The sequence below is a fragment of the Rattus rattus genome, chromosome 2 (genome assembly GCF_011064425.1).
Source record: "Rattus rattus isolate New Zealand chromosome 2, Rrattus_CSIRO_v1, whole genome shotgun sequence".
Classification (NCBI taxonomy): domain Eukaryota; kingdom Metazoa; phylum Chordata; class Mammalia; order Rodentia; family Muridae; genus Rattus; species Rattus rattus.
Window position 1 is genome coordinate 179,744,520 of NC_046155.1, and position 27,239 is coordinate 179,771,758.

At 44.7% G+C, this 27,239-nt stretch overlaps 2 protein-coding genes across 2 annotated transcripts; both read right to left on the reverse strand.

Annotated features, from left to right (window-relative positions):
- Positions 1–1,661: 1,661 nt before the first annotated feature.
- Positions 1,662–16,196, reverse strand: LOC116892739 (zinc finger protein 471-like). The gene is made up of 5 exons (XM_032894613.1): positions 16,126–16,196; positions 9,030–9,119; positions 7,845–7,971; positions 5,734–5,829; positions 1,662–3,286 (listed from the first exon to the last, which is right to left on the reverse strand). The coding sequence occupies exons 2-5, from the start codon at positions 9,060–9,062 to the stop codon at positions 1,662–1,664; spliced, it is 1,881 nt and encodes a 626-aa protein (XP_032750504.1). The 5' UTR covers positions 9,063–9,119; positions 16,126–16,196.
- A 511-nt stretch (positions 16,197–16,707) lies between these two features.
- Positions 16,708–27,023, reverse strand: LOC116893465 (zinc finger protein 582-like). Its single transcript, XM_032895224.1, is given in 3 exon segments — positions 16,708–16,987; positions 26,185–26,279; positions 26,337–27,023. Coding segments are annotated over 3 exon segments (855 nt in total). The 5' UTR covers positions 26,817–27,023.
- Positions 27,024–27,239: the final 216 nt, after the last annotated feature.

Here is a 27,239-nt window from a genome sequence, read left to right on the forward strand (position 1 = left end):
AGTCCAACAGAACCTACCATGAGATGGACTTTACAAAAATCACCCATAGTCCTCTAGAACAGCTAGAATAGAAGTATGAGTCCCCTTATTTTCCTATTTCTGCAGTGTGTACTCATCTTGCATGTGATCTTTTCATTTTGTTTTTATTCAAGGTCTCACTATGTAGCCCTGACTGCCCTAGAACTCTGTAAACCAGGCTGGTCTCTAATTCAGAGATCCACCTGACTCTACCTCCAGAGTGCCACCAATCCCAGCCACAATCACCCTTTTAAATTTTATTTTTATGTATTTGTATTTGTGGGTTTGATCACCCATGCGGGCATGTGCAGAGAGCAGAAGTCATTATTGGTATCACCCTCCACCTTATATTTTCAGATAGGATCTCATGGAGAAACTGGAGCTATTTCAGCTAAACTGGTTTGGGGAGTGTGTGTGTGTGTGTGTGTGTGTGTGTGTGTGTGTGTGTGTGTGTGTTTCCAAATAAATCCTAAAATTTATTCCAATCTCTAACTTCTAGGCACTTCCAAACAGATTCTCCATATCAGACCATATTTAATTTCTTTACCAAGAAGGAACCGTAACCTTAGAATCATTAGAAAGTTTCCATCTTAAACACTGCACATGCTAATTGTCATCCACCTGAAGATACTTTCAGTTTCTAAATTATTAGCATCACCTAAGCTGTATCCCAAGTCCCAGAGGCCCTGGTTTAGAAATAATATTTCTGATCCCACACATTTTTCTAGGCACTTTGTACGGGTCAGTGTGCTGAAGTCCTATCATTTTATGTTCTCTTGATATCTATTTCCCAGGCTGGAAGTGAAGGTCAGTCACCCTTGACACTTCCAACTATCATGCTGTCCACAGATGGCTCAAGCTGGTGCCAAGAATAAGAACTTAGAAGCACTTCTGTCAAACTGGGATCCCTGGTCTCAGGGCTTCCTGTTAAACAGACTGCTGAAGGTGGATTGGGCACGTATGTCACAATGATCACATTCCACACATGAGATGACCTCCCAGCACTCATGCCTGCTTGTTGCCATTCAGCAAAGGAAATCTGTAACCCTGGACCCCATGAAGCATCAGCTCAAGGATACCCCACCTCGTGTCCCTTTGCCCCTGTGTGCGGCCTCTGTGTTCTGGGCCAATCTGTCTCCTGATCATTGGAGGGATGTTTTCCATCCAAACTTAATACAGTCAGTCTCGTCGCCAAGCATTTCAAATGCATTAAACATGTCACAAGGAGTATTAGAATTGTTACATAAATAACATTTATATTTTTATAAAGCGTTTTTCTGACTGTAAGACGAATGAATAATAAACTTGAAGGAAACAGGACAAGCTACAGACATTTGGAAAAGTCCAAGCGAGACAATCGTGTTTCAGAGCAGGCTAACGGGAACAAAAATAAATGGGAATACTTAGCAAGTATATGCACAGGACTTGGTGACAGAGGGATGCCCAAGATGACTGTGTCAAGTACTCACCAATGATGGATGGTTTAAGAACATTTGTGAAGACTCCTCCCCATCCCTCGAATTCCCAAGAGCTCTCTGACTTCTGTGAAATCTTCCACGTGAACAATCTGGTTGGAAGCTAAATTCTCTGATGAATGCTCCAGGTTTGTCAGCGGCTAAAGGGTCACTACCGGGGACACAGTTTTACAGTTTCTTTCTAGTGTGACAGCTTTGGTGGCAATTAAAGGATGACTTTGTTCTGAACGCCCTTCCACATTTCTCACATGCGTAGGGCCTCTGACCAGAGTGAAGTCTCTGATGCTGAGCACGGGAGGAGCCATCACCAAATGCCTTCCCACACTCAGAACATTTGTACGGCTTCTCTCCAGTGTGAACCCTCTTATGTCGTATGAGGTAGGCAGTATGCGTGAAGGTTTTGCCACATTCGTTACACTCATAAGGTTTCTCTCCTGTATGGATTTTCTGATGTCTGGCAAGATAGGTACTTCTTTTGAAAAATTTACCACACTGCTTACATTCGAAAGGTTTTTCTCCTGTGTGGTTTCTCTGATGAGTGGCCAGTTGGGAACTCTCTCGAAAGGCCTTCCCACATTCCTTACATTCATAGGGCTTTTCTCCAGTATGAATTCTTGAGTGAACAACAAGATGTATACTCTGCCGAAAAGCTTTCCCGCACTCCTTGCATGTATAAGGTTTCTCTCCAGAGTGTACTCTTTGATGGCCAGTGAGCGACATGCTGTGGCTAAAGGCCTTCCCACAAATGTCACATTTGTAAGGTTTCTCACCTGTGTGAATCCTGTGGTGCACAGTCAGGGACGACCCACTGCGGAAAGCTTTCCCACAGACGTTACATGGGTATGGTTTCTCTCCGGTGTGAATTCTCCTGTGCAAAGTTAGTCCTATGTGAACACTGAAGACTTTCCCACAGTCAGCGCAGTCGAATGGCTTCTCTCCGGTATGATAATGCCTAGAGTGACGGGTTAGGGACATGTTGCACCTGAAGGCTTGACCACACTCAGCACACTGAAAGGGTCGCTTATCATTATGACACCTCTTATGCTGAGCAAAGGTAGAACTGTCCCTGAAGGCCTTCCCACACTCCTTACACTTATAGGGCTTCTCCCCAGTGTGAATCCTCTGATGCTGAGCCAGGTGGGCGGGCTGCCTGAAGGACTTCGTACACTCCTTACACTTGTACGGTTTTTCTCCGGTGTGGATTCTTTGGTGTACAATAAGGTATGAATTCTGGCTGAAGGCTTTGTTACATTCCTTACACTCAAAGAGTTTCTCGTGGGTGTGTGTTGTGTGGTGCTGAGCTAGGTGGTGGCTCTGCTTGAAGGCCTTTCCACAGACTGTGCATTTATACGGCTTTTCGCCCGTGTGAATTCTCTGATGCACAGTCACAGATGAGCTGTGGGTGAAGGTTTTCTCGCATTCGTTACATTTAAAAATGTTCTTCCCTGCCCAGATTTTCTTGTATTTTCGTACCTTGGGATTTTGGGAGAAGCTTTTCTTATTTGTCTTGTGACTATAAATATTCTCTTCTACACTATCCAGATGGACAGATTGTAAAGATTCCGTGTGTTTGTAGCCTATTTCTTTAGTGTGAGTTCCTTTGTGAGTGACTGTTTCTTTCAGGTTAAATATATCCTGACTCATCTTCTGTCTATCAAAAAGGTCTTTGCATTGCTGCTTTTTTCCAGAAGTGGGAGACTCACAACCGAGGCTTGCAATGTTCTCCACTGACACGGCATCAAAAGCCAATTGCCTCAGAGATAATTCTTGTGTCTTCTGTACAGATTCTCCACCTGAAAAATGTAAAACAAGGAGTCTTCTTTATCATGTGTTATTAACAAAAGCAACACTTCAAGTGAAGCAATTCTAAACAATTTAATAAATTCCATACAATCGCATGCAAGTATTTCAACTGGAAAAGGTGCAAGGATGTGCCTGAGAATAAGAGCTTTGTGATAATTAATCTTTATTGGATGAAAAACTGAACAGGAGACTAGGAAAGCACACCTCTGAGTGTATATGTGAGACTGTTCCCAAAGAACAACTAGGAAGGTAACGCCTGGACATGGGTGTTACTATCCAATGCACTGAGAGACTGAAATAAAGGAAAAAGGAGGAGGAAATTCCATAGCAGAGGCAGGCTTCTATTTGCTTTCTGCCCGCCATGACTAAATAGGTTTCCTCCATCATGCCCTTCCTCCATTGTTCTTCATGGCCACCAGTCCAAAAGCAACAGAGCCAGCTGACCATAGATGTAAAACTCTGAAAGCATGGGCCAAAAAAATAACCCCCCCCCTTAGGCTGTGCTAGAAACAACTGTGGCAGCAGGGAAGAGATACAGAATGACATGGGGAAATGACAAGGAAAACTAAGATGAGGTCCTAGAAGTCATCTGTAATGATAATGCTAATTTGGCCAGAATACAAATTAAATTCACTTCTATAATATTTCCTACCTTTAAAACCATTTATTTATTTACTCATTCAATATGTATGGATGATTTGTCTGCATGTATCTCTGTGCACCCTGTGCATGCCTTCAGAGGCCAGAAGATTCCGCTAGATCTGGAGTTACAGACAGCTGGGAGCTGCCATGTGGGTGCTGGGAATGGAAACCAAGTCTCAGCCACTCAGGTAACTTCACAGCCTCCTGTTTCCTACTTTTAATTAATTAGTATATATAGTTAAGTTCACTTAGTTTAACGGCCAATATATTTAATTACTACTGTTTCTCGGAACCCTCAAGAGATTCCAGCAAACACACACACACACACACACACACACACACACACACACACACACACACACACTATGCTTTATGACTTCCCTTGGGATTTAAAGGCAAGCGAGTGAATATAATTTCCTAGTCAGAAGACAGTGCTCTTAAGTAAGCCTTTATGTGTTAGTGTCTCAGTTCACCAAACGCTTTATTTCTCATAGAACTCAGGCTTCGTAGCAAGGAATTTTTTTCATTCATTTTCTCACTTTCAACAACGTAGGAAAGGTGTCACTTTTCAGGTCAGTTAATATAGGGGTTTAGAGGCTGGAGAGATGGCTCAATTGTCTGCTCTTCCAGAGGTCCTGAGTTCAAGTCCCAGCAACCACATGGTGGCTCACAACCAGGTGGACATGCAGATATAGCATGTCATATACATAAAATAAATGAATGACTCTTAAGAAAAGATTGCTTTTAAAAAGAATATGGGGGTTGGGGATTTAGCTCAGTGGTAGAGCGCTTGCCTAGGAAGCGCAAGGCCCTGGGTTGGTCCCCAGCTCGAAAAAAAAAAAAAAAAGAATATGGGGGTTTGTTGTTATCTGATGGTTAGGAAAAGGTGTCTCAGTGAAGGACTATGGAGCTCAGACTGAATCGTGAGCATGTCTGTAGGGGATCGTCTTGACTGAATTGATGTGGGAAGATCCAGCCTGAATATAGGCCGCACCATTCTGTGTTGCAGGACATTTGATCGCATTGGCAACTCAAGATTGTGAACTGGGAAAACTTTGCTGTAGTGTGGCTCAGCTCCAGCACACACCTTTGATCCAAAAGCTAAATAAAGTCAAACCTAGGTCAAGAGGCAAAGCAAGTAACCAGCCAACAGGGAGTGAACATAGTAAACAGAAAGGAGGGACACTGAGGAAAGGGGTAGTTTTTAAGACAGCATGGGGAGACAGAGGCTTTTTTGTTCTGAGACATCAGTGAATAGGAAGGTCAGCTGGGTGCTTTTTCTGCCTCTCTGAGCTAGCAGACTGTCACCCCAGCATCCAGCTGGAGTCTTCACTGGTAAAATGGAATGGCTAGGATGTTTGCTTTGAAAACAACAGGACTGTGTCTTAGTAGAGAAAGCTAACTTCATAGCAGGCAAGCATGCTTCCACTGTCTGTGACCAGCTGTTTCAATGTCACGCCTATATGAATTCCCCACAATGACAGACTACAATGTGGAACTACAGCTAAAATAAACACTGTCCCCCTTAAAGCTTCAGGGAGCTTCATCACAGCATCCGAAGTGAAACTAGGACATTCTCCTTTGTACAAAATGACTTACTACCAAGACAAGAGGAAAGCAGAAGAGACAAGCGTGAAGAGAAGGGAATCCAAGCCAGGCAAGGAAACTTCAATTCACACCCGGGATCCTCAGGCTTAGGAAGAGTTTCTGGGCAGCTTCAGCCCAGGTAAGGACCTCTGAAGGTGGTGGAGCCATTCCCTACAAAGGTTTTTCAATCTGCTTCTCGAATTCTTACCTTGTACTGGGCTTCTTGTCACCTGACACTTCACCTCCCAAGGCTCCTTCCCATGCTCCAATAAAGAGATTAGAGATGGTTTGGAAATGCATGCTCCTGCATTTAAAAAAAAAAAGACACAAAACAAGCCATGTTTTGGTTGTTTGGCTTCCTAGGTCAGCTCCTTAAATATGATGCAACTACAAAATAAAAGGATCAAACACATTTGAAGGACAGACTACATAAAACTCTGAAGTCGTCTGGTGGCAGCTGTCAACAGGCAACCCTACAGCAATTATACTGTTTCTTATGGAGTGGGGGAAGGGTAAGAACTTAGCTCAAGGTAAAGGGCCATCACAGTAATAAATGAGATTTTTTTTTTAAATAGCCCGACAGGAGATAAGTGTAAAGAGATAGCTCAGTGCTTGGGAGCACAGGCTGTTCTTGAAGAACTAGGTTCAGTTCACAGCCCCCATAACTAGCAGTTCAGCCACACCCATAACTGCAGCCCCAGGAGATTTAAGACCCTCTTGTGCATGCAACTACACTCAATGTACACACCTCCAGATAGACACACACACACACACACACACACACACACACACACACACACACACATATACATTTTTGTTTTGTTTTTTGGGGTTTCTCTGTGTAGCCCTGGCTGTCCCGGAACTCACTCTGTAGGCCAGGCTAGCCTCTAACTCAAGAGATCCACCTGTCTCTGCCTCCCAAGTGCTAGGATTAAACACATGTACCACTGCTACCTGGCAGCATAGACATTTTGAATGTATACTTTAAAACACAAATGAAATCTCTTTTTAAAACTAAAATAAATAAATTTTTAAAGACTACTAGAGACAGTTTGGCGTTTGAGTCAAATGAACTACCTGTCTAAAACAGAACACAGCATAGGAGTTTGTGGTTGTAATCCCAGCACTTGAAACTCTGTATCAAAACAACACTCTTCAGAGGAGAACGGCAGGATCCAGAGCCTCTGTAGTTTTTACTTTTGGTGTATTTCCCCGGCTTAGAAGGGCCCATATTAGTATCTATAAGAGCAAGCATCTGAAGATATTTTAAGACATTGGATTTCACTTATTTATCATAAATTAATAAAAATACATATTTTGGGGTCAGTGAGATGGCTCAGAAATTAAAGTCACTTGCTACCAAGCCTGATGACCTCAGCTGATCCAGGTTCTATACAAGTCATACTCTAATGTGTAGGTGACATACACATGCCCCCTCCACTAATAAAAATCAATGTCATAAAAAAATTTAGGATACATATTTGAAAAGTGATTTTCTATATTTTTAGTAACCAGGCCATATTCTTCTCTATCCCTGTTACTTCCTACCGGTTTTGAGACTGTCCAGTGGCCAGGCGCAAACCTCCAGGTTCCACATACAGAACACTCTAACTGCGCTAACAGCAGGACTACTCCAACACACACACACACACACACCACACCACACACCACACACCACACACTCGTGTGCACAGTAAAAAGCCCCAAGCTCTGAACTCGAAATCCCAGCAATCCCCAGCCTGGAAATCTCTGCCACCACCCTCAGGCCCACCCCCAAGTCCCCACACTCCCCCACTCCCGTGTCTCCAAGAAACACTACACAATGCCCACCTCCCCTCCCCTGCTACTTCTCACCAAAGCAAAGGCAGTCACCCTCTTGTGTCTCTCCCAATAAATCTCTTTTGTGAGATTTGCTGTGCAATGTAACTTTTTGGTATTCCTTTCCATCCTGTCAGGATACCTTTCCCTTGGAGAAATCTCCCTGCCTCCCCTTTCCCCACCCCCAGAGCTGTTAAACTTTTAGGGGTGCCTTTCCCCTCAGAGCTGTAACACACTGGGGAAACCTTTCCCCGCAGAGGTGTAACAGTTACACTGTTGAGAATAGCAGAACTGTAACATAAAGGCAACATAAAACAGAGGTACCTGCCACAGTTCCCACCATGTCTGCAGTTCCAATTGCCTGAAGATATACCTGCCAATATCTGATGTACATCAAATTCACAGGCTGCATCTGAATTTTTCATCTAACCCTGACACAATAAACACAGCTTTGGTAATAAAAGTATGAAAGGATTATCCACAGGGAAAAGCATTGCTTACCCACTGAAACCAAGTTCTGATAATTCTCCAGCACCACAGTCCTGTACAAACTCCTCTGAGCAGGATTCAGCCACTCCCATTCCTCCTGAGAAAAGTCTATTGCAACATCTTTGAATGTCACTGCGTCCTGAGATGATACAAATACATTTGCAAATTTTCGTTATGTTTTTATTCTTTTGTTTGGGGGAAAGGGAAGAGTTCCCCTTGCAAGTCAGTTCTAGGGACTGTATCTTGCATCACTGCACTTATTAGAAATGTCTGGAAAGTTCGAATATGTAGATAGAAAACAAACTAGTAGTTGGCTGGGAGCGGGACAGAGATTAAGTGTGATCGTTTAGGAAGTGAAGATGTTTCTGTCTAGGAGTTTAAAGCCAGCTTGGCCAACATGTTGGGCCACCTCCTGCCATCTCAGAACAAAAAGAAAAAGAGTAAAATGACTTGTGATGAGTGACAGAATATTAAACAAACAAACAAAACACTCCTTTTCTCCTCCCACACTCTCAAAACATCCATGATCTTTGATGATCAAAATAGGTCGGATCTGCCTACCTGCAACCAGTCAGCTCTGCTTGACATACATTCCCCAGTGTCAGATATCACAGGCTGAGGGTTGAATGTCACAAGACTTCCTCAAATTCAGTTGCCAATTACAAGCTCCATGTTCTAAGAGACTTGGACTAAAATTCATGTGGACGGATACACAGGAGGGGCTTTGTATGTCCATCTAACCCGGAACCCGACTCATACTAGTACTGAGATACCTCTGTTTGATGTAAAAAGGAGACAAGTCTTTTGACAAGGCATGGCGGTACACGCCTTGAATCCTACACTGGAGCAGGGGGCCGGAGGGTTGCTACAGGTTTGAAAGCAGCCTGAGCTTCATAATCAGACTCTGTCTCTCATCTGAGTACTAATCAGGCCCAACCCTCCTTAACTTTCAGGATCCAATGATACCAGGCACATTCAAGACGGTACAACCATGAACTAGTAAGATTCTACATCATAAAAGTGTATATATGAGGCATGAAGACAAAGGGGTTCTGAGTGGGCTCTACATTTAAGGATAATGTCCTGTGGAGAAGGAATGACCAAGCCCTGGAACAGACTTGGTCAGAATTTCCCAAGTATCATTACTTAGTGGTAATCAAGACCCCTTCCCATGGAAGAGAGCAGACACAAACTAACCTGTAGCATGGCTTTCATTAGTTCAACGTTCATGTTCTGTCTCCTTCTGGTTTCTCTCTTGGAGAACAACTGTGTCCTGGGAAGTCCAGCCTAGGGGAAGAGAGGGTAGTTGAAAGCCAAGGTGTTCATTGTCCTCCCAGATTTACCAGTGTAAACTGTTCCTTGTCTTTCCTCCCAGGTTTAGGTGGCTAAGAGCAGGCAAGACGCTTCAACTTCATTGTCAATGTGACTGGATCTAAAATCATCTATGGCACCAAGCTGGGAATCAGATCCGTGTGATTCTCACCCATTATCAAAGAGGCTTCCTCCCATGGGAGATGGGAACTAACACAAAGACAAGCTACTGGACAGTGTGCACAGAGAGAGAGACTTTGGAACTCTTGGTCCTAAATGGGATGTCTTCCTCCAACCCATCCTCTCAGGGATTAGGTAAATATGTGGAAGAGGAGGTAGAAGACGGTAAGAGCCAGTGGGGATAGAGGACACCCAGGAACGAGCGTCTTCTAGTGTCTTCTAGACACAACAGCACTGATGCTCGCATGAACTCGCAGACACTGTGGCGGCATGCACAGAACCTGGATGAATCCAAGCCAAAAGGGGTCCCGGGTTTGACAGTGGAAGCAGACATGAGCCACTGTCCTTAATGCAGGAGCTATCTCCAATTGTCAACCTCTCCCAAGCAGTCTCACCAGGGAACAAACTATGCTCAAGGGCAGGCTTCAAGGCAGTAGATGGCCAACACAAAATTAACTCCGTGGAAAGGTTCTTTAAGTTTTATAATGTTTTGCTATGTCTGGGCATTTTTTATACCTTACTGATCTGTTGCCTATATATCATTATGGTTTCTGATTTTGTGTTTTTCTGGGGTTTGTTTGTATGTGTGTCTGTATGTCTGTGTCTGTGTGTCTGTGTGTCTGTGTGTAAGTGTTTCTCATACCTTTTCTTTGCTTTTTTTCTGTTTTGTTTTATTTTGGTTTATCTGTTTTATTATCTGCCTGGTTTGTTTTGTTTCCTAAAGAGAGAAAGAGAAGGCATGGTGTTGGATGGGTAAGGAGGAACCGTGATCAGAATATATTTATGAAAAAAATTATTTCAAATAAATAAACCACAAAATCTCCCAGGAGACATGATACTTGACATGTCTGTGAAGGTTTTTCCAGTGAGGTTTAACAAAAGAAGTAGATTCACCCTGAGGGCAGCACCATCCCATGGGCTGAGATCTCATGTTAATTTAAAGCAAAAAACAACAACAACAACAACATGACAAAAGAGGCAAGTCAGCTATCAGTTCATGACTCTGTCTCTACCCCTCAAAGGCAATGTGATCAGTCTCCTCACTTTGATACTGTGACTTCTGTGCCGTGACAGACTGTATTCAAGTCGTGAGTCTTTTTTTTTAAATATTTATTTATTTTGTTTACACAAATACCCTGTAACTGTCTTCAGACACACCAGAAGAGAGCATTGTGTCCCATTATAGATGGGTGTGAGCCACCATGTGGTTGCTGGGAATTGAACTCAGGACCTCTGGAAGGGCAGTCAGTGCTCTTAACCACTGAGCTACCTCTCCATCTTGAGTCTTTTTTTTTTTTTTTGGTCAGGAATTTTTGTTAGAGCAATGAGAAAAGTAACTGCTAAGCTGGCAACGCATGCATGGTCACTAGGAGAGTAGAACAAATACTCACTCAGTCATTCCCTCCCATACGGTAGAAGTCCTACATTGTTATCCCTAAGGCCCCTTCCTGGTATCTGGCCTGACTGTAGATAAAAGGTCCTACAAATAGTTACTCCTTCCTTCCATTTTCTGGGCGAAGGTGGAATAGTTCCCTTTGGAGGTTTCTGATCTATGACTTAGCACAGTCGGTTTGAAATCCCACACCTAATGCCACAAGGGTTTCTATCTGTGGTAGTTTTAATATGATTGACCCATAGGAAATGGTGCTGTTAGGAGGTGTGGCCTTGTTGGAGGTGGCGTGTCACTGTGGGAGTGGGCTTTGGAGGGCTCCTCCTACGCTCAGGCTCCACCCATTGCAGAAGAGAGCTTCCTCCTTACCGCCTGAGGATGTCAGTCTCACCTGGTTGCCTTCAGATCAAGAGGCAGAACTCTCTCAACTCCTCCTCCGGCAATATGTACGCCTGCTGCCCTGCTTCCCGCCATGATGATAATGGACTGTACCTCTGAACCTGTAAGCCAGCCCCAATTAAATGTTGTCAAGAGCTGCTTTGGTCATGGTGTCTGCTCCACAGCAATGGAAACTCTAACTAAGACACTATCTTTCTCTACCCCAAACCCCAGTGCCTTCACTTCCTTCTCACTCTGGAACAACAGAACTTTGGGAACCAGTTCCGCCACTGTGTCACGTCCGCCCTTAGCTCACCCATTGCTCCTCCTTTCTGAACTAGATGGGAAGGCTTCCCTTTCCCTAGATGGCTCAGCCCAGCTACTGCAGTTTCTCAAATGCTTAGCTCTAGGATTCTTAACCCACGCCACACACCGTTGCAAACAGCCAAACAGAGAGAATCTAATGCTGGGGGCCGGAGAGATGGCTCAGCAGTTAAAAGCACCCACTGCTCTTGAGGACCCAGCTTGGTTCCCAGCAGCCATACGGCAGGTCACAACCATCTATGACTCCAGTTTCAGGGGAACCAATGTCTTACTCTGGTCTCCACAGGAATGCCTGTGGTACATAGATAAACATTCAGGCAAAACACTCATATGCATAAAACAAAAGTAAATATACTTCTTAAAAAAAAAAAAAACTCTGTTTATGTACTATTGTACCATCGTAGTGAATACCTGCAATCCCAAATACTAGACATCTGAGGCAGAGTACTTCCCAGGAGTGCAAGACTAGCCAGCAAAAACCCTGACTAGATAGATAGATAGATAGATAGATAGATAGATAGATAGATAGATAGATAGGCAGACAGACAGACAGACAGACAGACAGACAGATAAAAAATAGCTCAGAGAGGTAAATACCTGGGACTACACACACACACACACACACACACACACACACACACACACACACACACACACACCACACATACACCACTCCATGCTGTGGCATGCATAAGCCCTGGCAACAAAACTAACAAACAAAAATTTAATTCAAAATGTAACAGTACTTTTATGTTTTAAAAATCTAATCCGGGACTGAAGAGGTGGTTCAGCAGTTAAGAACACGGGCTGCTCTTCCAGAGGTCCTGACTTCAATTCCCAGCAACCACATGGTAGCTCACAGCCATCTGTAGTGGGATCAGATGCCCTCTTCTGGTGTGTCTGAAGACAGCTACAGTGTAGTCTTATACACAAAATAAATAATTCTTTTTTAAAAAATTCTAATTCTATAAACTTTCAAAGTAGTCATCCCATGCACGTAGGGCTATGAGTACAGCCTAAAAGGGGAAATGCAAGTACCCACCTGATCTCGCCTGCTGACTAATCTCATGCTACACACACCAGCAAGGACCTTCCAGAGAGAAGACACATCACAGATACACACACCGTGATCTCAGAGAGGCTTAGGGCACGCACATCTTCACAGGCACCCCGATCTTACTCTCTCTCATGCCCACACCAAGCTCATAGCCTCTCATCTGTTCCTCTCACATGCTCAGACTCTACAACTTCAACAACCCTACATCCCTAAATACCACACCATGGTTCCAAGTATCCCTTTCATCCAAGCTGATCTTATGCAGAACTGCTCGTCCTTTTCTCCCATTCCCACCCACATGAATGTGATGTTTTCTGGGCACAGAGGTATGCTACTATAACCCCCGCATTTGGAAGGCAGCGTCTTAGTTAGGGTTTTATTCTGTGAAGAGACACTAAGACCCTGGTAACTCATTTTTGAAAAGCATGTTATTGGGGCTGGCTTACAGTTTCATCAGTTTAGTCCAGTAGTAGCAGGAGGCATGCTGGCATGCAGACAGACATGGCGCTGGAGCTAAGGGCTCTAAATCTTTATCCACAGACAGCAGAATTAGACTGTGCATCACATTGGCAGGAGCTTGAGCATAGGGGACCTCGAAGGCCACTCCTACAGTGATACACTTCCTCCAATAAAGCCACGCCCATTCCAACAAGGCCACACCTCCTAAGAGTGCCACTTCCTAGAGCCAAACATTCAAACCCATGAGTTATGGAGGCCATTCCTATTCAAGCCGCCGCAGGCAAGGAGATAATGAGTTTGAAGGATAAGCTGAGGTACAGGACAGTCCCATTCCAGCCTGAACTACCTGGTGAAACTTTCATGTGGGAGAACGAGCTAATGCTTTCACCAAGGAAATCACTATCAAATTTCTCAAAACAAAAAAAAAAAAAAAAAAAAAAACTAGACCTATACCGCTCCAGAGCATTTCCCCAAGGGGTTCTATAGCTTACCCCAGGCACACTAACATGAACATAACAGTTGAAAAATGCTGTCAGTCTAGATGTCCATCAACAATGAATGGAGAAAGAAAATATGGTATGTATACACAATGGAATTTGGGGGGCTGTAAAAAAGAATTTTTTAGTGGAGGGAAACGGACTAACAAGAGTGAGTTGGGGAGACTTAGAAAAAGAATGAGGCAAGAGGAATATATTATTTCATAAGCTAATTGAAAAACAATAAAAATTTTAACCCAAAATCAATAATAAGAAAGGAAAACCATAGTGGTCTTTCACACACTCACAATTTTATCTTTCAGAGATAATGTTAGTTGCTTATATGTTCCATCTTGTTTCACAGATATACATACATATCCTCTAACATTAATATATATACGAATTACCCTAGTAACTTACATTCCAGTTACTTTCTCACACAAACAAAACACATACTGTTATTTTTCATCCCAGTCAGTCAAATGTGCACACAGTCATATAGGCCAGACACAGGCATACTCCAATCTTACTGTGCACTGATCTCTCTCATGCATACCAACATAATCTTTCACAGCCCAGTTTCTTGCTTTCACACACACACACACACACACACACACACACACACACACACATACACACACATACACACACACGTGTGTGTGTACCATGACCCTTCTCATTCAACCTCTCCAAGGAGCTTCATGCATTTCTTGATATTTGATATATTAGTATATCTGGTTCTCATTGCATGAGCTTTTTCTGAGGAGACATAGAACAAATTCTGTTTACCTCAGACAGGGGTACCAGTGACAGAGCAACGTAATGATCCCACAAAAACCTAACCTGGGGAAAGAGCAGGTTTATTGGGTAAAGAGTTACCTATAGGAGCATGGGTAACCCCAAAACTTCTGTATCACCCCAAAGTCTCACCCTGTCATAGATGACAGCTTCATGAATTCTGCATCTGAGTTGCCCTTTCAGTTAACCCCTCACGTGCTATATCCTCTAACATCTCCCAAGAGACACTGGACTATGGCATTCCTGTAAGAGAAAGCATTCCATTGGGGCCTGCTTACAGTTCCAGAGGTTTAGTCCATGTTCATCAGGGCAAGAGCATAGTGGCACACAGACATAGTTCTGGGGAAATAGCTGAGAACAGGCAGCAGGAAGTAAAAGCCACTGGGAGTGGCTTGGGCTTTTGAATCCCCAAAGCCCACCCCCCCAGTGAATCACTTCCTCCAATAAGGCCATACCTACTCCAACAAGACCACACCTACTCCAACAAGGCCACACCTTTTAATTCTTCTCAAGTGGTATCCTGATGACTAAGCATTCAAATATATGAGCCTATGGGGGCCATTCTTATTCAAACCACCGCATTTCACTCCCTGGCCCACATAGGCTTATAGCCATATCACAATGCAAAAATGCATTTAGTTCAACTTCAAAGGCCTTCATAGGCTATCACAGTCTCCACACTAAAGTCCAAAGTCAGTGTCTTCTGAGATTCATGCTTAACTGTAACCACTGCAGATAACATGACTTCCAACATACAATGCCAAACATTATTATTTCCAGACGTGGGGCTGGAGAAATGACTCAGTGGCTCGGAGCACTGGATGTTCCTCTAGAGGATTGGGGTTCAATTACCAGAACCCACATGGCCGCTTACAACCTCCTGCAACTCCAGTTCCAGGAGATCCATGGTACCAGGCATGCATCATGCATTTGGTATATATATATGCAAAATACCCAAACAAGTAAAATAAATAAATCTTTAAAAACAAAAAAACACATTCCAAAAGGGAGGAAAAAGAGCACAGTGGGGAAATCAATACTGGATCAAAGAAAAGACAGAAAAACAAGCAGGGCAAACTCTAAATTCTGCATCTCCGTGTCAGTCAGATCTCCAAATCTTTTCACCTTTGTTGACTACTGCGAACTTCTCTCTCTCAGGCTGGATCCACACTTAGGATGCAGCTATCCCATGACTCTACCATCTTCAACATCTTGAAGTCTCCAACACAATCCTGTCTTCAAATTCCCAGCTTCACTCAACCGCCCCTCAGGATTTCTATGCAGGGATACCCCTGTCAGAAAGCTCTTTGAATCCTTTCCTTTTGAGTCTCTATGGACACTTCATTACACAAGCATGGCTGTGTAATTCACTTATCTGAGTGTGGGTTGCACCTGCCAGTAATCACAGACAGCATTTGAAAGATAGTTAGGAAGATCAAGGTTTCGAAGTCATCTTCTACTTACATAAAGAGTTTGAGACTAGCTGGAGTATATGACACTCTATCTCAAAATATCAACAAAAGGGATGGCCTCTAGTGATCAACTTACCCTTCAGCCCCTCTCCTCTCCTCTCCTCGATGGGGTTTGGGACTGATCATCTAATCCCGTTTAGTGAAGCTACCTTGAGTCTGTCAGCCACCAATCAAGAGCGGTCAACAAGATATTACTTTGGAGATTCCAAGCATTTAAGTGTTGTAATGCAGATCACCAGAAGACAGACCTACCATACGTTTCACAGTCCTCTCACATTCACAGCACTTATTTCTCTCAGAGACTTGTCTCCCTCTCTCACACTGAAAACTCACAACCCAGTCCGTTTCAAACACACGCCGGCCTGGCACACCCAAGCACAGACTTAGTTCCGGACGCCAGTCGTCTGAGCCCTCGCGCCCCCCAGATTCCACGCAACCGCCCGCCTACCTCCAGACAGAAAACACAGGGACCACGAGGATCTCCCCTCCCCGCAGCGCTCGGGCTCCTACTCCCTAACAAGAGCCTCAACTCACCCGCCAGCTACCTTATCCAGACGCTGTCAACCGAGGGACGCTGGGAGGTGTCATACAAGCTAAATGTGCGCAAGCGCAGCCTGTGCCAGCGACAACAGAAAAACCTAATCTGAGAAAGGCGGGGCTTAAGGGGGGTGTACTCGGCGAAGTCTGCGGTGAGAAACTGGTCTTACGGAGAACAGTTTCTTAGTCTGAGGGTGAAGGCAAAAGGCTAAGCAGAGAAGAGCAAGGATCTCAGAAGTTCATTGTGAGGGGCTGGACTTATTAGGGAAGGTTCCCAGCAGAATCTGGAGTAAGGGGCGGGGCTTGGTGGAGAAAGGGCGGGCTCTCAGCGGAGTCCCTGGAGAGGGCGGTGCTAAACGGAGAAGGGACGTGAGCTTATCAGTATTAATGAGGGGCGGGGTTATCAAGTAGGGCGGGTTCTCAGCGGTCTGAGGTGAGGGCAGGGCTTGGGAGAGGGGCAGGTTCTCAGCCTAATCTGAGGTGAGGGCGGGGCTTAGGCAGTAGGGTTGGTACGGGCGGCCCGAGGTGAGGGCGGGGCTTGGGGGAAGGGGCGGGTCCTCAGCAATCCGAAGTAAGGGGTGGGGCTAGCGAGTAGGGCGGTTCTTCGCTCAGTCTGAGGTGAGGGCGCGGCTAGGAGAAGGGGCTGGTTCTCAGAATCTAGATTGAGGGCGGGACTCAGTGGAGAAGGGCGGGTCCTCAGCAGAATATGAGGTAAGAGGCGGGGCTTGAGGCCAAAGAGCAGGTTCTCTGAGTAGTGTCTGGTAAGGGAGGCGCTAAGCGGAAAAGGGGAGGATTCACAGCACTCTGAGGGGAGGGGCGGAGCTTAGCCAGTAAGGCGGTCCTCCCAGCAGTCCTAGAGAGAGCACCGGTTTGAAGGAGAAGGGGCGGGTTCTCAGACGAGTCAGAGGAAAAGGACAGGGCTTGAGGAGAAGGGCACAATTTAAGGCTGTTCTACTACAACAGGTGGCAGAAGGGATGAGAGCTGGGACAGTGTGTGGCTGAGTGCGTGATTATGCACAAGCGTTGCCTAGGGTTCCTGGCCTTGTCGCTTAGGGCGACTCTTGCTCCAGCTCTTCATTAGGCTTCCCATCTTTCATGGAGACCAGCAATGTCTCTAGTTACCAGCTGCTGCGGAGCCTCACACTATTCATCCATCAATCTTCTTGATGTCACTGTTCATTACTTAACTAAGCTCGATCTTTATTGTTAGATTTTGAGACTCTGATTTTTTAGAGAGGGAGAAGATTTGAGGTGGTTAGCCCAGACTAACTTCTAAAATGGATAAGCAGCCAAAGATGACTCTGAACTCTTGATCTTTCCGAATCCATCTTCCAAATTGAGATTAAAGGTGTAAGCCTCCACGACTCCAGGCTTGGAAGTTTGACCTTTGCAAGCTAAGCTTTGCCACAAGAACAGCCACTATTCTGTATCTGATTGTCTCCTCCCTCTCACTCATGTTGATCACCTCCGTGACCAGCAAACCAGCATATGTTTCACCTACAAAATGGAAATGTCATTATTAGTGTTGGAAGCAGCGAATGTGACAACGTCATAGGAACCAAAATACAACAGTCAGATTTTTTTCTGCCTTTTGCCAAACTAAAAAGTATCCCTGTTTTGAAGGATCAAGAAATCAATAGTTGTATTAAAAGCTGAAACAAATAAGACAAGGTCACTTGGGTGAAGAGAGGGGGGGAAAAGAAGCAAACATAATTCCCTGGCTTCTTAAATCTTAATTTCCACAGATACAGACCTGACAAGTGGGGGAGGGGCTATAAAGAAATATAAAGTAGGAAGGGTGTACCAGACATTTCCTAATCTCTTCAGATAACATTACAACATCTTTGAAAACTTATTCCATAAAAGATATATCCTGGTTGTCATCAATTCAATCTTGATGCTACCTGGAGTTGAAGGCTTGTCCCTACAAAACTTCCCACTGTTTGTGATGGAACTCCCAAACTTCAGTTGTTTTGCCTGTGTTTCTGACTCTAAACTGGGGTGTCTACCACCCTCGCTTCTCGAGTTCTATTAATTTGCTAGCATGAAAGATATCAAGGAAATGCAGGATTTTTCTTCTTGTTGTTTACTATAGGAGACCTTAAAGAACACAAATGAACAAATCGAAGACAAAGTCCAGAAGGACCCTAAGAATTGGAGCTTCTCACCCCACAGGGTTGAAGTGTGTCACTCTCCTAGCACATGGCTGTATTCTTCTTGATCTTTCTGAAAGCCTTGAATTGCTAGGGGGTAGGGGACAGGAGAAGCTGAGGCTTCATTAGATATGATTGATGAAGTCATAGGCTACTGTAAGTCAGTGTTACCTTTATGCACCTCATGGCCCCCCACACACACCCTCACCTCCCATCCTCCCCCATTCCAAAGATAGAGCTGTGAGTTACAGCTGTCTTAGCCCTTGATTGGTTCCACTGGCAACCAGCTAGCTCCCTGTAATCACCTAAAGTATCTTAACATAGTGGTTCTCCACCTTCCTAATGCTGCGACCCTTTAATACAGTTCCTCATGTTGTGATGACCCCCACTATAACATTACTTCCATTGCTACTTCATAACTGTGATTTTGCTACTGTTATAAATCATAATGTAAGTATCTGATATGAAGTATATCTAATATGCAACTCCTGTGAAAGGGTGGGCTGACCCCCGCCCCCCAAAAGAGGTCTCAACTCCCCAGTTGAGAAAAGCCTCCTTAACGAACCATGTTGAGTATAGGGGCTGATTCCTGCAATCTCAGCACTCCACTGAGGCAGGAGAACTGCCACAAATTCAAATCCAGTCTTGGTTTCATAGTGAGTTCGAGGCCTAGGCTAGAATGAAATCGTTTTTCCAAACACTTTTAGCTCCCAGGAGCTAGAGGTGCAGAAGTGAAGAAAACATAAATCAGCAAAACAAAACATGGAATGACTTCATTAACAGAAACTCATGATTGAAATGGTCTTATAAATAACAAAAGGCTATTTTTCCTTGCGGAAATGTTGAGAGAACATATAGGTGAGGGAAGTATGGTAGATGAATAGACATGGATTACTGATAGATGGGGAGGCAGATGGTAGGTGGGTAGAAATGGATGGAGAGAGAGATGGATGGATAAAAGCCTCCTTGTTGGTCTCACCATCGACACATCTTTCCTGACTTTCTATACTTTTTTGTGTTCCTAGACAGAGAACAAGATGATCTAACCCTGCAACTGAGGTAAAGAGTAGATGTATTGTAAGGGTCTGTGACTTGCAAACACTGATACCCCATCCTCAAATAATCTGTAATGTCAAAGAGAACTTATTCTGCAGAGAACCTGCATGCAGGGGTCCACCATACATCAGGATGGAAGACATATGTGGACTTTGCAGGGTCAGTTTTAAGCCTGTTAGGGTGGATGACTTTTATCTTTCTTTCCCTTGATTGGTTAGCTCTTTCTTCAGGGGTATGGGTGCCTTTGTGATTGGTTAAGGCTCTGGAGGATTTGGGGAACTTTTGCTGATTAATTATACTTGGCTCAAGCTATGTGTTGGGGCAGCTTCTACAGTTCCTAATTGGCTGCCTGTAAGGTAGGCTCAGGCTACGTCATGGGGCAGCTTCCTGACTGGCTGCCTGTGAGGGGTGGTTTTTCTTGGATTTGACTTAATTTGGACTTTTCCAGTTCTGGCAAACAGAAACGTGGGCCTAGTCTCTCAAACTGCCAGTTTGCAGCCTGCCATGGAGTCAGCTTGGCTCTGACTAACTCTATCCTTTAGGTATTAAGCTCCGTGGGCTCCCGCTTCTACAGTGGGGGCTGGGGATGCCAGAATTTAACTGACACACAAAAACCAAGTTTGTAGGGAAGGAAGGTAAATTGCACTAGATCCAATGTCTTACTGAACTTGCAGAGGCAACTCAGCGCTAAAGCATGAAAGTGTGTGTGTGTGGGGGGGTGTCACAGATTGGATCGAGGGGAAAATACCAGGACGTGCTTACCTGCAATTCCAGCCTTAGCTACGTAGTGAGATCCTGTCTCAACAAAAACAACATCACTATTTCTGTCCTGCAAAGCCATACGCAAGGAATCAGAAGATATTGACCAATCTGGGGCTAACACGTGAAAAGATGAAAGGGTTTTTAATAATCTTTAAAAGCACCAGGGTATTGAAGGATGTTTCACAGTACTCTACTGCCACCTACCGGGAAAAGGGTTCAGATACCTCTCTCTCTCTCTCTCTCTCTCTCTCTCTCTCTCTCTCTCTCTCTCTCTCTCTCTCTCTTCTTTCTTTCTTTTTTCTTTTAAGGTGGAATATTGTTCTCTGGAAGTTCGAGGCCCCAGTGATGCTCTTGTATTACAATGCCACCACGCTCAGCCAACCTGTTTTCAAAACATTGGATAGTTTGGGTCCTACTACAACGATTTTGCTCTTTTTTTCCATTTTCATTTATTTTTATTTTATGTGTGTTGGTGTTTTGCCTGCACATTTGTCTATGTAGCGGTGTTGGATCTCCTGGAACTGGAGTTAAATTGTTACCTGCCATGTGGGTTACATGGGATTTGAACCAGGGTCCTCTGAAAGAGCAGCCAGTGCTCTCTTAATCACGGATTCATCTCTCCAGCCAGAGATGTTGCTCTGTTAAGCCAAAATTTTCTCACATGCTTCCCCCAGGTAGACATTCACATTTTGGGACAAGTTACCTCAGACTCAATGCTTTGAAAAGAAGGGACTCCTCAAGCCACTATTAATAGTGTTTTTATGAACTCAGTAGGCTGGGCTTCCAAACTAATCCTAATTTTACTGAAGGGATCATGAGAACTCCTAAAAGGCCACCAGATCAATGGATTTTCTAGTCAGAGGTCTCCCTAAGTACCCGAGTCCAATTTCCTGATGTTCTGACTGAGAGCTCGACAGCTCGTGGCAGCTGGATGGTGGCTACTGTCCAGACGCAGCAACAGTTCTCAAGTTGGGCTGCAGTTGTTGGGGTAGGCTCGCGTCTGGACAAAACTCAACGGGCCAACATTGTTCCACGTGGAAAGGTTTAATGAGAGACGAGTAGGAGAGGAGTAAAGGCCAGCCATGAGCACACGGAGGGAGGAGGAGAGGGGGATGGGGAGAGAAGGGACAAAGGGGAAGAGGGCAAGGGCAAGAGAGTAAGAGACGTGGAGGGGCCAAGCAAGCCCCTTTTATAGTGAGTCAGGCATATTTGACTGTTGCCAGGTAACTGTGGGGCGGAGCATACCTGACTGTTGCCAGGTAACTGTGGGGGTGGAGCTTAGACAGAATGCCAACAGCAGTGAGTAAAGCTGCATGATCCAGGTATCTCCCATTAGACCTCTACCCTGGAAATATTCTTGTGGATGTAACTCCCCAGGTTCCCTCCAAACATGGATGGATAAGATGCCCATCAGAGTGTTTTAAAGCAAGCTGAATATTCTGCAACAGAGAAATGGAGACAACCATTGCTGGGCCTCACAAGGCAGTTAACACTGTGGTAACAGCAATCAGCTGATGTGTCAACATACAAAAATCCTTTTTACTCCTAATAGTGGGGAACACGGGGCCTAAACCAACCATCTTCTGTAACCAGGCAAGGCTGGTTGGGACTAGAACACCAATCCTGCCACAAAAACTTCAACCTGCAGTCTGCCCTGCCTGCAGACTGGGGCCTAGCAGAATCGCTTCAAAGAGACCAAAGAGACTCCATCCAGCAAATGATGGGAGCAGATGTGGAGTCCCAGCCACACATTAGATGGAGCTTGGGAGTCCTGTGGAGAAAGACGAAGGGTCAGAGAATCCAGCGGGATCAGGGACACAAGAACACAGCCACAAAATCATGGACTCGTGGGGGCTTTCAGAGATCAGGCAGCCTGTAGGGGTCTGACCTAGGTTCTGTGTATGTTATGGCTAAGCAGATTGGTGTCCTTGCAGAATTTCTAACAGTGCTATCAGGGCCCGTCTCTGACTTTTCCTGTTTATAGGATCCTTCTCCTCCTACTGAGTTGTCTCATCCTGCTTTGATGTGATGGCATGCGCCTGGTCTTATTGTAGTTTGTTATCCCGTTTGGTTGATGTCTCTGGGAGGCCTGCTCTTTTTTGAAGGGAGGAAGGGTTGGGTCTAGGAGAGAGGTGAGGTGGGAGGGAGAAACTAAGGGGAGGGGAGGGAGGAGAAATGACAGTTGGGATGGAGTGTATGAGAGAAGGGAGGAAAAGACCGAAAAAAAAAAGAATTTTTTTTAAAGTTTTGAAGACAAAGCTAGGAAGTGGTGGGTTATACATCTCATCCCAGCACTCAGAAGGCAGAAGCAGACAGATCTGTGTGAGTTTGAAGCTAGCCTGATCTACAGAGTAAGTGTTGGTATTCTGTCTAAGCTCCACCCCCACAGCTACCTGGAAACAGCCAGTTGTGCCCCGCCCCACAGTTGCCTGGCAACAGCCAACAGTGCCTAACTGTAAAGCGGACTGCTTGCCCCCTCTCCCTCTTACTCCCCTCTTGCTCTCTCTTTGTTCTTCTCTGCTTTTGCCCTCTTCCCTGTCCCTTCCCTCTATCCCCTCTTCCCTTCACGTGCTCATGGCGGCCTCCTTTGCTTCTCCCTTCTTCTGTTCTTCTCTCATTAAACCTCTCCACATGGAACCATGTTGGCTTGGTGTGCTTTTTCCAGGCTCGAGCCAAGATTTAAGTAACAGTAACTTCCAGGACAGCTACATAAAGGGCTACATAAAGAAACCCTGTCTTGAAGAACAATAACAACCAAAACCAAAAGAAAAAAAAAAAGAAAGAAAGAAAGAAAAGAAAAAGAAAAAAAATCATGAAGACACAAGTCAGAAAATATTGGGTTGTGGGCCCAAAAAATTTGTCATGTCTTTGGGAATCGTGGTACTGTGGTACTGTGGCAAAACGACAAGGAAGAGCCTAAGACGGCAACATAACTTTACAAACTAGATACCCACAATAGAGTGTGCTGGCTAGATTGTTTTTCAACTGGACACAAGCTAGAATCTTCTGGGAAGAGGAACCTTAAAAGAGGGAATAGTCTCCATCAGATTAGTTGGTGGACAGGTATCTGCATGGAGCATTTTTTAAATGATTTTTTTTTTTGAGCATTGGTGTTTTGCCTATTTGTATGTCTAGATGGGGGTGTAGGACCCCCTGGAACTGGAATTACAGACAGTTGTGACTAGTGCTAGGAATTGTAGCCAGTGCTCTTAACTGCTGAACCATCTCTCAAGCCCCGGGGTGTTTTGGCTTTCTGTTGTTGATGGTGTTGTTTTCTTTGTCTGTTTTTATTAAAGACTGGTGTCTGAGGGTTCAGCTGTGAGTGGTGCTTCCCTTGAGCAGATGGTCCTCTGTAGGAAAACAAAACGTCTGAGCAAGCCAGTAAGCCAGAGAGGTTCATGGTCTTAGCTCCAGTTCTAGCCTTGAGTTCAGTTCCTAGTAGACTGTAAGCTGGAAGGGAAGTTAACCCTTTGCTCCCTGTGTTGTTTGCTCACAATGTTTATCACAGCAATAGAAGGAAAACTAATACAAAGAACAAGGAAATAGCATTTCAAGGGCACTGTGGGGATTTTCTGGTGCTGGCGCCCCGTTCTCTATCATAGATGTTAATGATGATCTCCACCCCACCCCCATAAACTGACACCTATAGTAATTAAAGATGCGTTGAAATGTTCCATAGGAGCCTCTATCTCTCTTTCCCTCTTGATGTTCATCAGTCCCTGAGGTCTCTGCCATCTATCTAGTCTTGTTCACGGGTAATAAAACACAGCAATTAAGATCTTTAAAATACAGCAAAACTATAGGAATCATATGAGAAAAATCAAGTGTACTGTGGTCAGAGAGTGCAAAGCTAGATCAGGGAGTGGGTTGGGGCATCACTTTGAGGATGCAGTGGTAGCTTTTCGTTCCTTCTCACTGCATGGCCTCAAAGGCCCTCCACCCTGAGGCACATTTTCTGTTGCAAATCGGTTTGATAGGCTAACATCTCTCGTTAGGACATGAACTTCTTTCCAGAAGCCTCCATTAGATTCCAGGTGGAAAAGCCCACAGCGACAAGACTCTAAAGCAAGAGGCAGATGCTACCAATAACTGGGTATCACTGACAGGCGAGCAGCAAAACGGGTGAGCAGTAAAAATCTACCTGTGATACAAGTCAAATGAGGACCCCAAAACAATCGAACTACGTAGAAATTGAGAAACACTCTCCAAAATCAAGGCTATTCCTGAAACAGGAAGAAATAACTGAGAGGAATGTAAGACTCGGGCATAGGACAGGAAGACCTTTTACTCTAGATTTTTATGCCTTCTAGATTATGAACATTTCAGATTAGAAATAGAGTCAGACTTTGGGTCTCATGCCTGAAATCCCAGATCTAGTGAGGACTGCCCCAAACTGGAGACCAGCCAGGACTACACAGCCATATCTTGTCCAGGCCCCAATCTTATAAATAACCGAATTTAGAAAAATTCCTTGGACTATTAAAAAACAAAACCAACCATGAGACTACTACCTTTTTTTTTTTAATCTATTGCCTGGATGTTTGGTACTTTGTTTTTTAGTGCATCACCATGTAGCCCAAGCTGGCCTTGACTTGTGGCAATCCTCCTGCTTAAGAGCTAAGATTCCAAGCACTCACCACCATGCATAGCTGTTTTGTAATTCTGACCCCTTCATTTAGTGTGTTTGGATACTCATTTGAGTTTTCATATACAAGCATGTATTTAAAACTTGCAAACCATTCATTCCTCTGGGAGTTAATTTTTTTTTTTTAATTATTAAAAAGGCCAGTGAGGTAGCTCAGTGGATAAGCCTGATGATCTAAGTTCAACGTCTGCAACTCTCATAAAGGAAGACAGAAAGACATGACTCCACAAGTCTGCCCTCGGCTCTCTCTCTCTCTCTCTCTCTCTCTCTCTCTCTCTCTCACACACACACACACACACACACACACACACACACACAGATATTTCTAAAAAAAAATCTTTAAATTCCTCTGTGCTTTTGGGGATGGGGTTGTTGCTGTTTGGAGACAGGGTCTCACTGTGTAGCCAGCTGGCCCAGAACTCAGAGCTCCTTCTGCTTCTGCCTTCCAAGTGCCGAGGATTCAAGGTGTGGGCCACCACACCCTAGTTATAGCTTCATCTTACCTTTCTTAGCATGTAAAAGTATCAAGCCATTCTTTTTCTTGCAGTTCATGGAGTTTGAAAAAATATTAAATGAAGAATGATTTGGCTTTCTTTTCCTTGTTGCTAAAACTGGGTGTTGTGGCACACACATCTAATATACCCTGAAGGGAGAAGCAGGCAGATCTCTCTGAGTTTCAGGTCAGCCTGGTTTACATAGCAAACTCCAGGCCAGCCAGGGCTGCAGAGACAGACCTTGTCTCAAAACAAACAAACAAACAACAAACCTTAAACAACGCAAAAATCCCACGACTAGGATTGTGTTGGGAGACAACATACACATTTTTTCATTTAGAATAAACGGGATAGCGGCGTCTCATGTGCAGCGCGCTTATCTACCCTTCCTTGTAGATGCACAACCTGTGATTACCCTAAGCTAATGGGCTCTTTGCATTACTTCCACTCACGTGGTTGCTTGCCAACCAATTCCCCGATGATTAATAGTGGGTAAGTGCCAAGGGATGGCTTTTCTACATTTACTATGTTCACATGTGTTCCTCTATCACACAGCCTCAGGTGCTCGGATGTTGGATCATGATTTATGCTCTCCCGGCATCCCTTATGCTTGTAGGGCTTTTCCTCGGAATGGATCATCTGCCGTTGCGTCAGTTGTGAGCAGTGACTAAAGGCGTCTTCCCATTCCTCACATTGGAACGGCTTCTCAGCCATATGAATTGTATAATGTACCGTGAGATGTGAGACCCGCTTGAAGGCCCTTTTGCAAACCTTACACTGGTACAACTTCTCTCCAGTGTGAATTCTGTGCTGTTGCTTAAGCTATGAGTTCACTCTTAACGCCTTGCCACATGCCTTACACTTGTAGTTTCTTTCCCGTATGAATTCTCTGGTGTCGGATTAGAGTGGACCTGTGATTAAAAGCCTTCCCGCACTCTCTGCACTCAAAGAGTTTCTTGCCAGTATGAACAGTTGAGTCAACTGAGACCTGTGACTAAAGGTCTTCCCACACTCTTACACACATAGGGCTTTCCCCACTATGGATTCTGTGATGTACTTTGAGATGTGAGATACGATTGAAAGCCTTGCCACACTCCTTACATTGATAGGGTTTCTCCCCAGTATGGATTCTCTGATGCTCGATGAGCTAAGACCTTCGACTGAAGGCTTTAGCACAGTCTTTACACGCGTAAGGTTTCTCGCCTGTATGAACTCTCTGGTGTTGTATGAAATTAGAACCAGAATTGAAGGCCTTCCCACACTCTTTGCATTCATAAGGCTTCTTGCCCGAATGAATGTTCTCATGCTGGATTAGCCACAAGCCGTATTTAAAAGCCTTCCCACACTGCCTACACTTGTAGGGTTTCTCATTCGTACGAAGTCCTTGGTTAATAAGGAACTGCTCTTTACAGAAGTCTCTTCTGTGTTCTTTATACCTACGGGACTTTGTCTGGTAAAAAGTAAGAGACATGTGCTGGTTTAATGCGGGCATTTCTTGGTGACAGATTAACACTGGCCCGGCGTTTCTGGCCGGATTGCCTGCTTGTCTATCAAATAGGCCTTTGCCTTCCCAGTCATCTCAGAGACTTGCGCTCTCAAGACTGCAGCTTGGAAGGCTTTCTGTTGTCGCCCACTGTGGCGAGTCCTCCTCGTGAGTGCGTTGCTGGGAGGGTGTTATCTTGGTGCCACATCCAGACTCCAATGCTGAAAGAGAAGAGAAGCCAAAAGACAGAAAAAGAAAACTATGGTGAAAACCGGAAGGCACTCAGGAGGGTCCCCAGCAAGAAATGCACGCCTCTGCTTGCCCCCTCCTAGTCACTGCTCAGCATTCTTGTCAGGGTTCCCAGCATGGTGTCTGTGGTCACACACAAGTATCCCATGGCGACAGCTGGAAAGGCAGTGGCTCTGTTGTGTG

Excerpts from the sequence above, each read along its gene's own strand:
- LOC116892739 (XM_032894613.1), bottom strand. The coding sequence starts at position 9,062 with ATGAACGTTGAACTAATGAAAGCCATGCTACAG. Across the intron at positions 7,972-9,029 it reads TAATGAAAGCCATGCTACAG|GACGCAGTGACATTCAAAGA; the intron begins GTTAGTTTGTGT and ends GTATCATCTCAG. Across the intron at positions 5,830-7,844 it reads TCAGAACTTGGTTTCAGTGG|GAGCATGCATTTCCAAACCA; the intron begins GTAAGCAATGCT and ends TTTTAAATGCAG.